This window comes from Marmota flaviventris, chromosome 6 (genome assembly GCF_047511675.1).
Source record: "Marmota flaviventris isolate mMarFla1 chromosome 6, mMarFla1.hap1, whole genome shotgun sequence".
In the NCBI taxonomy this organism is placed as follows: Eukaryota; Metazoa; Chordata; class Mammalia; order Rodentia; family Sciuridae; genus Marmota; species Marmota flaviventris.
Window position 1 is genome coordinate 30,430,543 of NC_092503.1, and position 17,726 is coordinate 30,448,268.

At 40.9% G+C, this 17,726-nt stretch overlaps 1 protein-coding gene across 1 annotated transcript; it reads right to left on the reverse strand.

Annotated features, from left to right (window-relative positions):
• Nucleotides 1–12,985: 12,985 nt before the first annotated feature.
• Nucleotides 12,986–15,291, reverse strand: Tcf21 (transcription factor 21). The gene is made up of 2 exons (XM_027938524.3): nt 14,842–15,291; nt 12,986–13,075 (listed from the first exon to the last, which is right to left on the reverse strand). Exons 1-2 carry the CDS (start codon nt 15,289–15,291, stop codon nt 12,986–12,988), a joined length of 540 nt encoding a protein of 179 aa, XP_027794325.1.
• Between the last annotated feature and the right edge of the window lie 2,435 nt (nt 15,292–17,726).

Sequence of the window (17,726 nt, forward strand, 5' to 3'; positions counted from 1 at the left end):
TAATAGTTAATTACAATTATGGTTGAGTGATAATATATCATTCATAGCTTTTGAGTCTAGTTTTTCAGTAAGTGGGGATAAGTTTCTGCTAAGGCATCCATCATATACTGAATTTTTTTTTTTTTTTTTTGCTTAGAGTATGTATTTGCAAAACGGCTGCCTATATCTGTAGAAGAATGATTTCCCACCATATATAGCTCATTCCAAAATGGTATGAAAGCTAATTTTAGTGTTGGAAAAATAAAAGTATGCAGTACAGATGCAGGGAAGACCTGTTGAAGTCACTTCTAGACACTTGGCCACCATTGGAGAGTGGCTAGGCTGGGGTAGAGGCAGTTGGAAGTGCACCATGATAGGCTAGCTTCATAAATGAAAGGTAAAGGTTTTGCAGTCTAGGGGTTGGATTATGTGGCAGGGGCATCCAACATGTCCTGGTAACTGGGTTTTCTGGAAATTGCCATAAATTAGTGTTTTTCAGAACAGAAAGCTGTTCTGTCCTTTCAGGTCCTTGAATAGAAGATATTCAGCAATTACTGAAAAGACTCACACTAAAGGCCAAGAACATGTCATCTTGCGCATCTATTTCCAATGCACAGAATCATGCATGTAGTGGACATTCATTGATGATACAATTTCAGAAATTAAATGAGGTACTGTATATCAGCATTCTACCATGTACTTTCCTCTCCCACATTTTTGCATTTCTAATATTGTGATATTACCTTAATATGGGTCTCTTTGTTTGACTTTTTTATATTTTTGGTAGTACCCATGCTGGATTTAATTGCAGTCAAGAATGTATTTTTAAATATTATTCTCCATTCTGTGGCAGTTATAAAGAATACAAGCAACAATAAGTGTTGGTGAGGACGTGGGGGAAAAGGCACACTCATATATTGCTGGTGGGACTGAAAATTGGTGCAACCACTCTGTAAAGCAGTATGGAGATTCCTTAGAAAACTTGGAATGAAACCACTATTTGACCCAGCTATCCCACTCCTCCGTCTATACCCAAAGGACTTAAAATCAGCATATTATAATAACATAGCCACATCAAAGTTTATATCAGCTCAACTCACAATAGCTAAACTGAGGAAGCAACCTAGACGCCCTTCAATAGATGAGTGAATAAAGAAACTGTGGTATATATACACAATGGAACATTACTTAGCGTTAAAAGAGAATAAAATTATGGCATTTGTAGATAAATGGATGGAACTGGAGAATATCATGTTAAGAAGAGAAAGTCAACACCCCCAAAACAAAGGCTGAATGTTCTCTCTGATAAGTGGATGCTGACCCATAATGGGGGGAGGGCATGACAAAAATGGAGGAACTTTGATTGGGCAAAGGGGAGGGAGGAGGGGGGAGGGGGTATGGGGACAGGAAAGATGATGGAATGAAATAGACCTTATTACCCTAGGTACATGTATGACTGCACATATGGTGTGACACTACATTGTATACAACCAAAGAATTGAAAAGTTGTGCTGAAATTGTGTACAATAAATCAAAATGCATTTGGCTGTCATATATACCTAATTAAAATAAATGAAAAAATTAATTTAAAAAGATTATTTTCTATTAGAATTTTTTTCTAAATTTTTCTATGCTTTCTAAGGAAGGCATAGAAATTGAGAAGTAATGTATAATAACAAAAGCTTGTATCATTGAGAGATTATTCATAAATCTGTATTTTCTTATAAATTAACATCCAAGAGCTTTAAAAGATGTAAGAAAGGAAGTAAACCATAAGTAGATGTCCTTGTCACATTTTGTTACTGAGATATATGTAAAGGACTATCTATAACATACTGTATTAGTTTCCTGTGGCTGCTGTAACACACAACCACAAATGTAGGGCTTTAAAATAATGGAAATTTGTTCTCTTTATTAGTGGAGGCCAGAAGTTCAACATCAGTTTCACTGAACCAAAACCCAGGTGTCAACAGGCAGGATGACACTCCCTCTGGTGGTTGGAAGGGAGAATCCTTTCCTTGTGTCTTCCAGCTTCTGGTGGCTGCTAGTATTCATCTGCTTGGGGCTATATCACTCCAATCTCCATCTCTATCTTTATATCACTGTTTGTCTTCTGTGCATTGAATTCCCCTCTCTGTTTTTCTTATAAGGATAATTGTGATGGCAGTTAGAGCCCACCCAAAAAATTGAGAATAATCTCTCCATTTTAACATCATTGACTTACATCCAATAAGGTCCTTTTTGCAAATAAAGTGCCATTTACAGTCTGCATGGGTTAGGTATCTTTGGGGCCACAATTAGCACATTATACATGCCAAGCAATGCAACTAGGGTCAGAGAAATTGCACATTTGTAGTCATAAGTAAAAGAAAACTTGGTATAACTCATTTATGTTAGTGTCTTCTTAATTTTCTAAGGTTCTCTAAGAAAATCAAGAAAGGTTCAACACTAAAAGAGAACATGTATTAGTGACTGGGAAGAAAATCTCAGTGATAACAGAGTACTCTTCTAAGAAATGCTCTTAATAATAGCACAGAGGACAAAATTGGGTGCAAATCACTAAATATTGACAATTCAAGGTGCAAAATGATTCAGAAGGGCTGGACCCCGTTTATGAAGAACTCTTAGGAAAATCTTTATATGGTATATTAATTACAACAATGTTCCCAAATTTCAACTCTACAATGTCTCCATGCATTATGCAATGTGACTTTGCAGCTTCTGTCATTGAGAGATAGAATGTATTTCCCCATCCCATGCATCTGAATTGCCCTGGTGACCAGCTTTAGCCAACAGAACACAGCAGCAGTGATACTATGCCTGTTGTGAACCTAGAACCAAGAGGCCTTGTGAGCTTCTGTTCTCTGCCCAGTCGTTATGAGACCCAGTATCAGATAGCCTATGGGATAATGAGAAACGCATGATTCATTCACCCTCATACCCCAGACAATAACCAGCCAGCTACCAGACGGTGAATGAGGGCATCCTGTATTATAGAGCTCCCATCCAAATCACCAGCCAGCCACAGACAAATGAGCAAAGCCAGCAAGAACAGTAGAACTCAGCCCAGATCACCAGAACCTCCCATGACTCCCAGACTTAGGAACAACAAAAGCTTGTTGCTAAGCAATTGAGTTTCGGTGTAGGTTATTATATGATAAAGACTAGCTGACATATATATGAAAATTACCAGATTTTAATGACTGGGGATGAATAAATTATTCAGAATAAATTTTATTCTGAATAGAAAATACTTTCTGGAATGTTTTAACTTATTTTGCTTATAAAATTTTGGATAAAATATACTAATAAATATATCTTTCTGTTGTTATAACAAATACTCGAGATCATCAACTTATAAAAACAAAAGTGTTATTTTGCCTCAACATTTGGGAAGTTTCAGTCTATGATTGTGTTGGCCCTGTTGCTATGTGATTTTGACACCCATCACGTCAGGAGAAGCATTTTGGAACAAAACCACTCACCTCATCATTGGGTAGCAAAAAGAAAGAGAAAGGCACTGAAGTTTGATTGTGCCTTCAAAGTCATTTCCCAATGACCTAATAATGACATAAAGACCTCTCCCTAGGCCCATATCTGAAGGCCCATATCTTAAAAGTTTCTGCCACTTCCCAAAGCACCATGAGCTGGGGACCAAACTTTTAACACATGGATCTTTGGGAGACAGTAATCTAAACAACAGCAAATTCAAAATAGATCTTTAAATAAGCATAAAATTAAAAGCTTCAATTTAAAAATCAAAGTTTCATGTCATAAATTTATTAGAAAGAATTATTTCTCTTTTAGGGGTATACCTTTCTTAATATAGTCTATCCTGGGGACCCTTTGTTCAAGGCAGGAACCCATTTCAGTTTCTATGAAATACAATAATTCCATACTCAATTTTCTGCCACTTATTTACTATATGGTTCTTGGAGAAACCCTCTCTGAGTTTCCATTGCCTTACGTGAAAAATGTGAATGATAATACCTCCTGGTCAGGGTTGCTTTGAAGATGAAATGTAAGAGTCCATAGAAATGTGCTTTGTGAAATGCAAATGGATGAAGAAAATTTAAAAAGATTCATGTTTCTGTTTCTTAAATATAGCCAGCAACAGCATCTTATTGGTAAAAATGTAGTGGTGTCTTTCTTAATAAAATTGTTTAGTACCATAAAGTACATCACTAGGTTATGTGAATATTTTCTTTTTATCATTATCCCAACCTCTTAACCCATGATAGACATCATAAGACTTTAGAACTTGGCCATTTCCCTAAATCATGTTACTTCCCAATGATATGGCAGAATAACACCAGGTGGTTCATATGTAGACAACCCAGTTCTGATTGCTTTTTATGACATGTATAGCAAACAGATTCAAATTTCTTTTCTCATTCAGAGCCCCCATATCAAAAGATCTGCCCCAGTTAAAAACCGTCCTGTCCATCCACCTCCAACTGACTTGGGAATCTAATCAGAACCTCCTAGAATAAGTCAACAGTGGTCCCCATCCTGAAAATTCAAATTTAAGACATGTGTGATAGACAATTTTGACAATAGAGTACGCAGCTGAATCTTGTAGAATTGAGGTCACAGGGAGCAGCTTAAGAAACCAAACCCATATGCAATACACATTTGGGAACAGTAGAAAGTTAGCAGGCAAAGAAAATCAGTTTACAGAGGAAAAAATGGATATAAGCAGAGAAAACAGAGATAAAGGCCCAGAGAGCCCCCAAAGAGGATATTTACTTCTGACTTTTTCAGTTTTTTTCCTAAGTCCTGGTTACTGCTAGTTTTCTGCTCTAAAATGTCAGCCAGATTCTTTGGAGTATCCCTTTTCATTTGAGCCAGTTACAATGAATTTTTGTTTTTTGTAAATAAGTAACTCATGCTGATTAAAAACAAAGAAATTTCTTGGGTTTAGAGCTCTCTTGGATTTCTGTATTTCCTTATTGAGAAATGTAACTTTGTTACATAATAAGAAATAGGTATTTGGTCTTTGTCCTGGTTCCTGGCATAAGAGTTTCTAAGATACCTGAAACCTTCTGAGTGGTGAGTGTCTTTTTGCCTGCTAATGAAATGACAGATGGTTGGAGTCAAAAGGTAGATTTAGGAAGGGGCTGGTTACCTGAGGAAGTACCAACCTTGTGATTAGAGGGTTAGAACCTTCAACCTTACCCCACCTCCAAGGAAGGGAGGGGGCGGGGGGCTAGAGGTTGTTCAATTATCACTGGCCAACTATTTAATCAACCATGACTATATATTGAAACCTCCATAAAAACTCTAAACTACAGGTTGGGAGAACTTCCATTTGCTGTACACATTTGTGTGTGGAAGAGAGGAACACACCAATTTCACTTGGACAGAAGCTCCTGTGCACAGGACCTTTACAGACTTCTTATGACCTCTTCTTCTAGATGTTCATCTGTATCCTTTACAATGAGCTGATTTAACATAAGTAAATGGTTTCCTAAGTTTTGGGAGTCATTATAGTAAATGATCAACTCTGAGGAAGGGATTATGGGAACTTATGATTTATTGCCTGTTACTCAGAAATCTGGCATGTGAAATGGGAGCAGTATTGTGGAACTGGGCCCTTAACCTATGGGGGCTGACTCTAACTTTGATAGACATTGTCAGAATTGAATTGAATTATAAGACACCCAGTTAATCCATATAGAGTTGAATAACTGGTTAGTATGGGGAAAACATCACAAGTATTGTGAGTATATTGAAGAGTTCTTTCAGGAAATAAAAATTTATTTGTTAAGACAAAATAATCGTAAAGAAAAGAGTAATTGAATGAGATATAGATGTATGAAAGTAAGATTTGAGGGCAAAGAAAAAAAGATGGTGGTATTCACATGAACTACAGAAGAAGAAAAATAATAATAGACAAAATTTGTTAGTTGCCACAGTCTGGCTGGGCACAAAATAACTGAGCCGACACGAGGTACTTGTAGGTTCAAACAGGAACTACTTTATTGCCAGAACCCCACCAGAACACTCTCGAACTCCGCGGAAAACCCGTGAGAACCAACGGGAACTCCACGGAAACCCTGCAAACCAATCAGAAAACTTTAAATGTGACGGCTCCTTGGTGATGGTCAGAATGCCAGAAGGAGGCACACATTGTGTTGAAAGGCACAGGGTTTATTGTGGACCCTTACCTGGGATGTGGTGCTTTAAAAGGAATCCACATGTTTCATAATTGAAGATGTTGATAATATCAACATAATTGATAATATATTTTTTTATTATAGTTTCATCTATATTACAGAGTGTCAGATAAATGCCTAAGTACTGTGGTATATTACCAAAAAAATTAGACAATGTATCTAAGCCAGTATGTGGCCCTAGAAGTGCAATATAACTTTAATGAGCAGACTTGGGTATCTTTAGCAAGCTTGTTATTAATCTTTCTGTACTCCTCTTTGAGCACTTACCTGTACCTGACACTATATTATTAGATACTAAGAAAGCAAGGGAACCAGCTAGACATGGTCCCTGCTCTTATGTAGCTGGTGGAGATACACACAAACTAAGTAAACTATGAAAAAAAATAATAGTTACTTATTATGAATAAGGTGATAAATGCTGAAATACAGAATTAAGGGAAGGATTTACTGCAAATAAGATGGTGAGGTCTCAGTGATGAAGGAGAATGGAATGATAACCTCCTTTAATCACACTCAAAGTGATTTAGTGCAATTATATTGTCATAAAATTCAGTAATTGTTTAGTATTGTATAGATAACTAGGGGAAGGATAGCATTCTTTCAGTCATTTTTGTAACTAATGAACAGAAGAAGGGAGGAACATCAATTAGAGTCTTATCGTGTGCCACGCATTGTCCACATGTACATTATTCTCCCCAAGCAATCACTATTATACTCATTTTACAAATGGGAAGAACTAAGGTTCCGGCAGGCTTAGGATCTTATCCAAGGACTCAGTCAGAAACTGTTTCCACTAAACCAGAATTGTATCTATATCTGTAAAAGGCAACAAATTACTTCCTCATTCCCAATTGGATTAATTTTAAAATTAGAACATGTAAACATTATGTTCTTAAAAAGTATCCCAAATTAATTCCATTTTTAAAGTACTGTTTAAGCAAATATATATTTTAAAAAAACCTAATAATATCTTCTACTGGAAAAAAGAAGGAACACATTTCATCTGAGGTTTGCAGGAGGCCAGTTCAAACATCCCATTCCCAGTTGATTCCATCAAATCTCATCACATCTGCTTGCCTTTTTAAAAATTATTATTTTCCTCTCAGATATGCACCTAGACTTCAACAAAAGGTTAAAATTCTGTGTAACCACAGGAAGGGCCCCACCAACAATCCTCCATCTTATCTCCTGCCTTCTCCATGCCCTCAAAGAGTTAAAGATTCATTCACAGTTCAACATTTATGGAGGTGTCAGACAGTACATACTAAGTGCTGGGCACAAAACACTATGTGTCTTTCCTCTTGAGAAGTCTGGTCTTCTAACTCCTGGACCTTCTAAACGGGTTGTTCTCTCCGCCTTTTCCCATCCTTCCTCCTCCCTCTGTCCTGGGAGGGGTTCTGAAGCTTCTTCTTGGGGTGGTTAACCGGGAAGAGGGTGGACCCGAAGAGCCTGCCAAGATCTTTAGGTGCGCGGTGCCAAGACGCCTGGAGGAAGCCAGACTGACTCTCAGGAATGCCATTGGCACCCAGTGAGTTTCCACGGGCAGTTACGGAATTGTGAGGAAAGGAAGAAAAGCTAAGAAAGGATGTTCAGCCGGCCAGCCATGGCCAGCTCATGCCTGCATTCCCCTTGGGGTGTTGCAGTAATCCAGAACCCGCCATCGCTGCGTCTCTGCGCCTGGCAAAGCCACAGCATCGTACTTACCCTCTGGATCTGAGACCTCTTTCCCAAATGGACATAAATAAAGCTGCATAGGCTCGGGTACCGAAATGTAAGCTTCCCTCCTGCCTCTTGCTTCCAAAAAACTTTTTCTCTTTGGTGTAGGAAAAAAAAAAAAGTCTTTCTCTATTCCACCTCTCTGCTCCCTCCAGAGCTCACCCCTGGGGCCCCTTCACCCCAACCATGGGTTGATTTCCCCTATGCTCAGGGTGCTGAACCAGAGTGAACCTGATTACTTCCATTAGAGTGATGCAGACAACTTTTATGGCCTGCGAATGACCTGAGGGATCCTTTTGCAGGGGGTGTTGAGTCCAGGGTGCCCTGATTTTTCTCTCCATTAAGGGTAGCAAAGGAGTGAAAAACAGCCTGGCTCTCTCTCACCCAGATCTTTAATTCATCACCTAATGACTGCAAATGTATCTTTGAGGGCATTAGATGAGGATACACAGGGTCATGCACCAGGGTTTAACAAATCTTATTTTTCGAGGACTAGCAGTTTGATTTCCAGAATGGCAGTATTTGGAGTCCATTGCATGCCATCCTGGAGTAAATACAAAACTGAATCAAGTTGGAGCCCAGAACATGCATCCTCCCTTTTAAAAGACATTCTACTTTGCAGCATTTCCTTTCCATCTGCATTAATTCTTTATATTTCCCTAATAAGACAGATCTAAAAAAAAAAAAAAAAAAAAAAAAAAAAGCCCTAGTCAAGATGTCCTTGGCAAAATCATAGAATTTTCAGGGAAATGGATGGCATTAGAGCAGATTATGCTAAGTGAAGCTAGCCAATCCCTAAAAAACAAATGCCAAATGTCTTCTTTGATATAAAGAGAGTAACTAAGAACAGAGTAGGGACGAAGAGCCTGAGAAGAAGATTAACATTAAACAGGGATGAGAGGTGGGAGGGAAAGGGAGAGAGAAGGGAAATTGCATGGAAATGGAAGGAGACGCTCATTGTTATACAAAAGTACATACAAGAGGAAGTGAGGGGAAAGGGAAAAATAATACAAGGGGGAGAAATGAATGACAGTAGAGGGGGTAGAGAGAGAAGAGGGGAGGGGAGGGGAGGGGAGGGGGATAGTAGAGGATAGGAAAGGCAGCAGAATACAACAGACACTAGTATGGCAATATGTAAATCAATGGATGTGTAACGGATGTGATTCTGCAATCTGTATACGAGGTAAAAATGGGAGTTCATAACCCACTTGAATCAAAGTGTGAAATATGATATATCAAGAACTATGTAATGTTTTGAACAACCAACAATAAAAAAAAGAAAAAAAAAGTTTAAATGTATAACCTGTTAGAATATGGGATCTTTTCTCTAGAAAGGAAGCTAAAACTAAAAGGGATCTTAAAAATCAACTAATATAATTAAAGAAGAAACTGCTGCCCAGAGATTAATGGTTTGAATTAATGGTAGTATCTAAGGAATACACAAGCCAATTAGAAGGAGGCTCCACTGGCCAAAGACATGACAATTTGAATATAAAAAGAAATAACTGCAACTGATTCAAATATGTCAAATCTATAAAGTTCATGGATTTATAATGAGTTGATAAATTGTTCATCCCAATCTCTCCACACCTGGCCTCCAAAATAGAGAAAAACTCTGGTTGAACCCAAGTGGAGGTTGCTAGGATCCCAAATGCATATTCTAAAAATTAATAAATAAAGACTGAGGAATGTGAAAAAAAAAAAGATGTCCTTGGATCAGCAGCAATGGCATCAAGTGGAAACTCATGAGAAACTCCAATTGTCAGAGCATCCGGGTCATTCTGAAATGTGCAAAAGAACCACTGGCTTAAAAGTTCCCCCTATGTAGTGTTTTCACTAATTGAATACACATAACCAGTGGATTCCAGGTTACCTTGTTCACTACTTCTCTTTTCAGGGAAGAGAACCTATTCTTTAGTTTTCTCTTAAAAAACAAAAATTCAATTTGACAATGGGAATACCTGCTAAAAGCATACTGAATTCCCTGTAGAAGACATACAAGCGAGGAGGGGGAGAGAGGAAGAAAAGTGAGTAGGGGAGGAGGCAGAGTATCCACTGCTACAATATAATTTGACTATGTATACTCTTCTTGCAAACTCACACACTTTTTTGAAGTACTTCATTTTTTTTTCAGGCATTATAAGTGACATCTTTAGTCATTCCCCTGGTTCTTCCTGAAAGTTTCTTCTAAGATACTTTTTGTCACCTATACCTCATAGGTCACTCCCAACTCCTCACTCCTGGCTATATTAGCTTGGGGTAAAGGGGTCCCCTATTCATGTTTTGCAGCTGCTTGTCAAATTGCAATTCAAGTAATTAGACTGGGCACAAGGGAGTCTGGGGCTGTACCTTTGGGGAAAGATGCAAGGTGATAAAAAAGTGCAGGGAATCTAGATATGGTTAGTGTGGGCTTACTGGTGATCTGAGACAGGAGAAGAGCCCGTGGAGAAAGATTTTTCAACTGTGGAGGTATGGTGAAGGTGTGCAGAAATGTTCATGTTGTATTCTTAGAGCTAATGGTAATCACAACCCAGTCATTCCCTTTCACACTGTTTGTTTCATTTAGTCTACAACTGTGGAGACCCAACTGTGCTCAGGCACCTTGGTTCTGGCTCCTGATGAGATGTGTCCTCATCACTAAACATCAGTGTCCTCTTTCCATATGCAGCTCTTAAGTTTTGTATTTGTTATTTGAGTTTTTCTGGATTTTAGATTTCTAGGAGTCAGCCTACTAGACACTTCTGAGCAAACTTGGAGAACATTGGGGAGAGGTGGAAGGTAAGAAGGGTTCAATACTGCATGGAAGAGACATGTTGTAGTTCATACAATAAAAGATCTTTGCCTATACATTATAATGTACACCTTTTGAGCTTCCTACCTAGATGCTTTCATTTGGGGGCCTAAGAATATGCAGTTCACCACCTGCCATTTAGTACAAGTATCTGACATTTGCAAGGAGTCTTTCATTTATGAAGAAATTGCATTAATAGAACCTCATTTGAGTCACACTAAGCCTTTGTACAGTAAAAGAGAAAAGCATGAGTGTGGTTATTACTATCGTTATCACCATCTTTATTTTTTAGAGAGGAGAGAATCAAGGGTTGGCTAACTTAGGATATAGCTAGCTGGATGCAGAACCAGGACTGGAATCCGGGTGTGTTCCCTTTTCATAGCCTTCTGCCTCCTGACTAAAGCAAAGGCTCCAAATTAGAGCTAGGAAGCACAAGGACTTTAAAAAATATCCGTCAGCAGTTTGGGGCTGTCAGAGAATGACGAAGAAGTTACTTCTCTAAAGGGTTGCCAGAGTGGAGCGCTTAGAACGGGGGGCATTCATCTGTGTGTGCGTGCGAGCGTGCGTGCGTGTGTGTGTGTTTTAAAGAAATTGCTAGAAACTTGGTAAGATTGTTGAGTGTGAAAGGCAAACAGCTGAGTGGGCTGGTACCAGTCTTAACGATTTGATTTGAACTCTAGGCCCGGGAGGCGAGGGTTCTGTCCCTCCAGTAGAAGTGAATTTGGGGAAAGTGGAGCGGGCTGGAACTGGAAATGCGCTCTTGAAAGTCAAATGCGGTGTGGGTAGAAGGTAGCCTGACACCTTGAAATATCCTCCAACGTGCAAATGACGTGGACGAGGAGGCACCAAAGTTCCTAGCCTCGGGAGAATGGACGCTTCACGTCGGTGCGACACAGCGGGATCCTGCTGACCCGGCTGAGAGCTCCACCCGAACCGCGGCCTTTGGGGTTGGCTGGATGCGGGAGAAGGAAGGGAAAGTCCCTACGCCAGGTACCAAACAGTCCAGGGAAAAAAAGGGCGGGGTGGGGGAGAATGGAGGATCGAAAAGAAAGAGCAAATGAAGCGGAAGTTTCAAGGCCCTCTACAAGGAATAACAGTATAAATAACCGAAGACGTCGTGTAAACACTGCGGTCATAACCCCGAACATTAAACAGCCCCGGTGGCATCTGGCGCATCGGCAGCCGCGGGCTGCGCTGGGGCAGCCAGGGAGCCCGATCCCAGGCTCCTCTGCCTCGCTTCTCTGTTTATCTCAACTTAATCTTCCTCTGCGAGCTGTTCCGTAGCCTGGAAGATGTTTAAATTAAAAACCAGCCCGCCGGAAGTCGTGGCGGGACAAGGGGTAACCTCAACCCAATTGCAGGCCTAAGTGAGTTAAATAATGAATTATTAATAAGAAATATACAGGATATGTTGCAGCATTTGGTGATGCACAACACACCCCGAGGGCTATGGAATTTACATCTTTCATAGTCCCCCTTATTTTTTCACTCGTTTGCAAACGTGGATTATTGGGATCACAAACACGCCTGGAAATTATACACCGTGGAGTTCACTTCCCTATTTGTATCGCAATTATACCGTAGAATACTTGAAAAATAGAATTTTCCTTTTCCTGCTTTTTCCCCCTCCTGAATTTAGTAACAAAATAATCCTGCTCTTTCTGTTTATAGTTCAATATTTCTCATGATCTTAAAAACAACTTGTAAGAGTTTCTTTTTAGGATTTCAGTACAAAATATGTTCCGCGCCTTCATAATGGAAATAACATTTAATCCTTTTCTAGAGGTTTGGAAGAACCATTTTAATCAAACTTCCCCATAGTTTTTCATTTTTCTTTCCAATTAAAAAAAAAAAACACACCAGTGTTTTTAGCAATATAAAGAAAGATTTATTTTTGAAAGTAGCAAAACTTGTTTGAAAAAAATATATATCTTTAAGTGAATTACTTTATAAATGTGACTGTCAAAGTCAGCTATTCTATGATCTACATTTTACAACATATTGTACAAAAGATACACATTGATAGGCTCTTATTATCTATTTATATATTTATAATTACATATTGCACTTGGACCAGCAAGGCTCGAAGTCATTCACGGTAGAAGTTAATAAAGTTAAATAGATGGGAATCTGTAAGCACGATTGATCTCCTCTGGTTTGGAAACGAATCTCCTCGTCGCTGTAAAGTGTTCTCTCGGGGTGAGATGGGAGAGGAGCGTTGCGAGGGGGAAGCAGAGACAGAGAGCAGGGAGGGCAGGGGTCGCCTCCCGGGGCCGCTCCCCGCCGGGAGCGCGCCTTTCCCAGACTCGCACCTCCAAGGTCAGGACGCTGTGGTTCCACATAAGCGGCTTGCGGTCACCACTTCTTTCAGGTCACTCTCGGGTTTTCCGGCCACCATAAAGGGCCACGTCTGCAGGAGACAAGAGGGTGGAGGAGGTAAGTAGCCCAGGAGGAGAAGAAAGGGTGGGTTCGGGGCTGAAAAGGAAAGGAAGGGGTGCGGTGGGGTAAGCATTGAGCAGGGGAGGGCGGTTATCTCTGCGATTTACTTTGTGTCCACGTGGTCCCTCTGTTGAATAAAGCAAAAAAGCTGCCTTGGTGCCAAGGTGCTCGAGGTGATGGTGGTTGGCCTTTTAGAATAAGAGCCCAAAAGGCCCATGCTGGGTTCCAGTTGAAATCCAAGAGAGGCCCCGGGAAAGCTTAGTGTGCGGTGGCACAACCGGGAGGCAGATGCTCTAAATAGCCTGAGCAGAGAAACTCATAAGGACCTTGCAACTAGTGGGCACCTCCTAGAAGAGAAGTGCCCTTTAAGCCCCTTGGATAAGACAGTGGTCAGGTTTCAGGATCCTCTCACCCTCATCCCCATCTATCTTCCTGGTGCAGACTTTCTTCTTTCAAACTCAGGATTTGACTACAGTTTTAAGTTAACCACCAGCTCTGAAAGGGGAAATATTGCTAATAATAGATATATGGTCGTTTTATTTAAGACCGTTTTCCTACTATGGAGAAAGCCAAACTGTCTCTTCCTTTCTCTGGGCTCTTTTATAATACAGCTTATTTAAATTTTTATTCAAAGATGAAGACAACAGCAATTGTAAGTATTCTAGGAAATATTTTCATTTTAGTTTCATGAGGGCGGGGGACCCTTTTAATTGGAGGGGAAAATATTTTTCATGGCAAAATGTGTTTGCATCCCCTGCCCCCAACTCCTGAGACCAACTGGGTGAGATGACAACTCAACCCTCTAGGCACTAGTGCTGGACGATAAGACTTGACTTTTAAGAGGAAAGTCTCATTCTTATCACATCTAAACAGAAGTTCTAGTAAGTTGTTGTTTTCTTTAGAGCCTGCACCTTTTAAAGTGAAATCAAATAAAAGGGGAATTAAAACATATTTCTTAAACAGGGAAATACATTTGAGAAAAATAGTAGGCTCAATAAGCATTAGTTTTTTGTATTTAAAAAAAATTAGATTCAATGGGCATTACTTTTTAAGAAAACAGGAATAATGTCTTTTTAAATCTCAGATGAGAGTGACCTATTATTTTAGTGTTATTCGGTACACCAATACGTGTGCAAATTTGTTAAGAATGCTGATATCTAACAGAATTTATGCTATTTAAAAATGTCAACCCACTCAGAGAAGAAACAGAATATTTAAGTAATTGGGGGACTTCCGTTTATAAGAAAGTGGCCATGAATGGTCCTATATATACTTGGGAAAGGAACGGAATTGGAAGTTTATAAAGAAAAATCACGTTTTTACTCTCAGCTAACGGAAAAATAAAGGGATTAATAAGATGTCTCTTTGGTGCGCAACATCTTGTCAACGTTCCCTATTCTGCACCATCCCCTTCACGCTAGCGGGAGCTGCTCTGGCACCCGCGCGGGGGATCCCTCCTCTTTGCCAGCTTAATACACATGGAAATCCCTAATGGGGCTGCCACGTCAAACCCTCGCATAAATCATTCCGGTGGCGGCACTTAGGGCAGGGAGCGCGGGCGCTGTGGGGAGCGCCGGGAATCGGTCCCTAGAGGCACTACGCCGGCGGTGCCTAAGGTGTGTAGGGAGGGCGCACCAGTGCCGGCACCCCAGTCCCAGCCGAGCGCACACGCTAGCACTCACACCCCGCGGGTCAGACTTGGGGCGCGCAGCACCGCCACAGCACCGCAGAACTCACCAGGTTGACGGGGTGAATGTAACCGTTCTCATACTTGTCGTTAGCCAGGATCTGCCTCAAATGGGCGATGTAGCTGGACGCCAACCTAAGCGTGTCCAACTTGGAGAGCTTGGTGTCTGGGGGCACCCAGGGCAGGGTGGTCTTGAGCCTGGAGAAGGCCTTGCTCAGCACCCGCATGCGGGCCCGCTCGCGCGCGTTGGCCGCATTGCGCTGGACCTGCTTTCCCTCCTGGCTGACCCCGCTCAAGGGGCTCTTTTTGGTGGGCGCCTTCCTCCTCTTGCCCAGGCCGCCGCGGCCTTTCTGGGGAGACCCGTTCTCGCAGTTGGAGCTCTCCTCTGTGCTCTCGTTGGAAGTCACAAACTCCTTGTTGGAGTCCACTTTTAGCCCTTCGCATTCCAGCATCTCCACCTCCTGAAGGTCCTCCACATCGCTGAGGGAGCCGGTGGACATGTTGAGGGTAGGGGTGGAGAGACTGAGCAAAAAAGGAGAGAGAGCAAAAAGGAGAGAGACGAGAGAGAGAGAGAGAGAGAGAGAGAGAGAGAGAGAGAGAGAGAGAGAGAGAGACCCTGAAACCAATGGGCCTCCAAGTACGGAGCAGCTACCTCCTGTTGGAAATTAAAATTGGGGATCTGGCTGCTTGGGTCTCACCCCTTCCCCTTTGCAGAGTTGTGAAAACCAAGCGCGAAGGCTTTCTGCAGGAAGGGAACTGGCGATCGGTTTCCCCACCCCCGGAGTCGTGGCCGCAGAGGAGTGTGAGAGAGCGCTGAGGAATTTGGTGGACACTAGGAATTTATCTGGGGAATAGAGAGGCGGATCCTTGCAGTCTAGGGGAGGGGCCTGCTAGGCCAGCAAAGCTTTTGGACCCCTTTCACAAGCAGAGGAGACACGCGTGAACAAACTTTGGTTTCCGACTTGTAAATCGACTCAATTGTAACGCACACCTACCAGTCTTCTTCTCCCACTTTGGCCCAGCCGAGGAGGAGCTAGCCCTACTCACAGCTAATGTCGCTTGCCCATTTCCTTAGGCCTTTTCTCTGAAGAGGCCTCAACTGGTTGCTACTGAGAAGGGTAGGAAAATGTCAAGATCATTCGCTGTTTCTGGGCCTTCCTTAACAAATCTCACAAAGGCTCCATGCCCCTCTTCCTTCCTCCCAAGAAAACAACTAAAATCCAGAGAAGATTCAGTTTGCTTCCTGCTAACATCCCATAAGACTCCAAGGTTTTAACCACGGTATTTTCCCATTTTACCTGGGAAAAGTTAAGAAAACAAGTGTTTCACAGAGAAAGTACAAAAAAAGAAAAAAAAAAAATCCTTCTGTACTTGGTCCTGTAAAGATACCAGTGGATTAGACAAAGGGGTATGAAGGGAAGGGGTGTGGAGTAATATAAAAGACAGTGGAATGAATCTGACATAACTTTCCTATGTAGATATATGAATATGCCACAGTGAATCTCCTTATGATGTACATCCACAAGACTGGGATCCTAAGTAGAATAAGGTGTACTCATGTTTATGTAAATATGTCAAAATAGACTTCACTATTATGTATAATTAAAATGAACAGCAGCAACAAAAAGATACCAAGGAACTGCAGTGTGTACTCACATTTGACCATTGCACACCTACACACAATTTGGTGGGGTGGGTAGGGAATAAAATAGAATAATACAAATGTGAGGAAATATTTTATTAGTTAATAATCTTGATGGGCGCTGGGGATGTGGCTCAAATGGTAGCGTGCTCACCTGGCATGCGCAGGGCACTGGGTTCGATCCTCAGCACCACATAAAAAATAAAATAAAGATGTTGTGTCCACCAAAAACTAAAAAATAATTATCAAAAAGTTCTCTCTCTCTTTAAAAAAATCAGTAAAAAATAATCTTGATGAAATTAAAACTACCTGCAGTTTATTTCCAAAAATGCTTTTCTTGTAGACATCACAGTCTCAGTTGCTCTAGGACATCACCTTGCCTGGGACTTCTTGTCATGCAAACTTCCTCCCAATGCTGCTGGCTTCCTCTTCTCCTATCCTCTTAAATGCCAGGGTTACTCAAGTGAAGCAGACACATTCTAAAACACAAAGCAGGACTATACTTTTGAAAAAGGTTCTTTTTCATCCTTAATTCCAGCTTGGACCATCTTTCCTGGAGAAGAAAAAAATTCTTCTAGGGAGTTAAGTAGGTGAGGAAAGGGAACTGCAATGTAGGGGTTAAATGAAAGTGATGCTATCAAACTAGGAAGACTGAATGCATGACTCTCCCTTACTAATACATGAATCTCTCCTACTGATTTTGTGCTAGATTTTCTTTCCTTAAAATTAAGCATCAAGGAAGAGGGGCTGAAGCAAAACTCAATAGCATCTTCTGAACCTTTGACTGATTCTGAACCCCTCAGCTACATTAAGATATCATATCTCTAATCCTGGGCTCAGCTGGGAATTTGCTAACCTCTAACGTTTTGTTTTGTTAGCAGGGTCTTGTTTGCTTTCCCCCTATGCTGTAAACTAAACAGATTGTCAGCAAATCAGTCTTTATTAATGAATTAGTGAACCCTTCCCCCCTAATATCTTTGCTAAGGATCCAAAATTTGTTAATCACCAGTATAGAGATTTATGAGCTCTTATTTTCTGTTGTTTGTGCAGGTGGAGATTTAAATGACCATATCCACTACCAAGATTTATTGCAAGAGTGATTGATGTTATAAACCAGGAAAGGGACTCTTCCCACAGCAGGGATGACAGAAATATCAAGTTGAAGTTGCCTTTGTCTTCATGCACAGACGACCCAGTACTACAACAGAGAACGTATAATAATTTAATCTGAGGCCCAAGATAGCATTAAGAGAACACCCAGCAGGCCTGTTAAAAGTCCCCCCTGCTGATTCC

What these genes read in the sequence shown, in the direction of transcription:
- Tcf21 (XM_027938524.3), bottom strand. Translation starts at nt 15,291, where the DNA reads ATGTCCACCGGCTCCCTCAGCGATGTGGAGGACCTTCAGGAGGTGGAG. An exon ending in ACATTCACCCCGTCAACCTG is followed by an intron (nt 13,076 to 14,841) that starts GTGAGTTCTGCG and finishes TGTCTCCTGCAG; the next exon opens with ACGTGGCCCTTTATGGTGGC.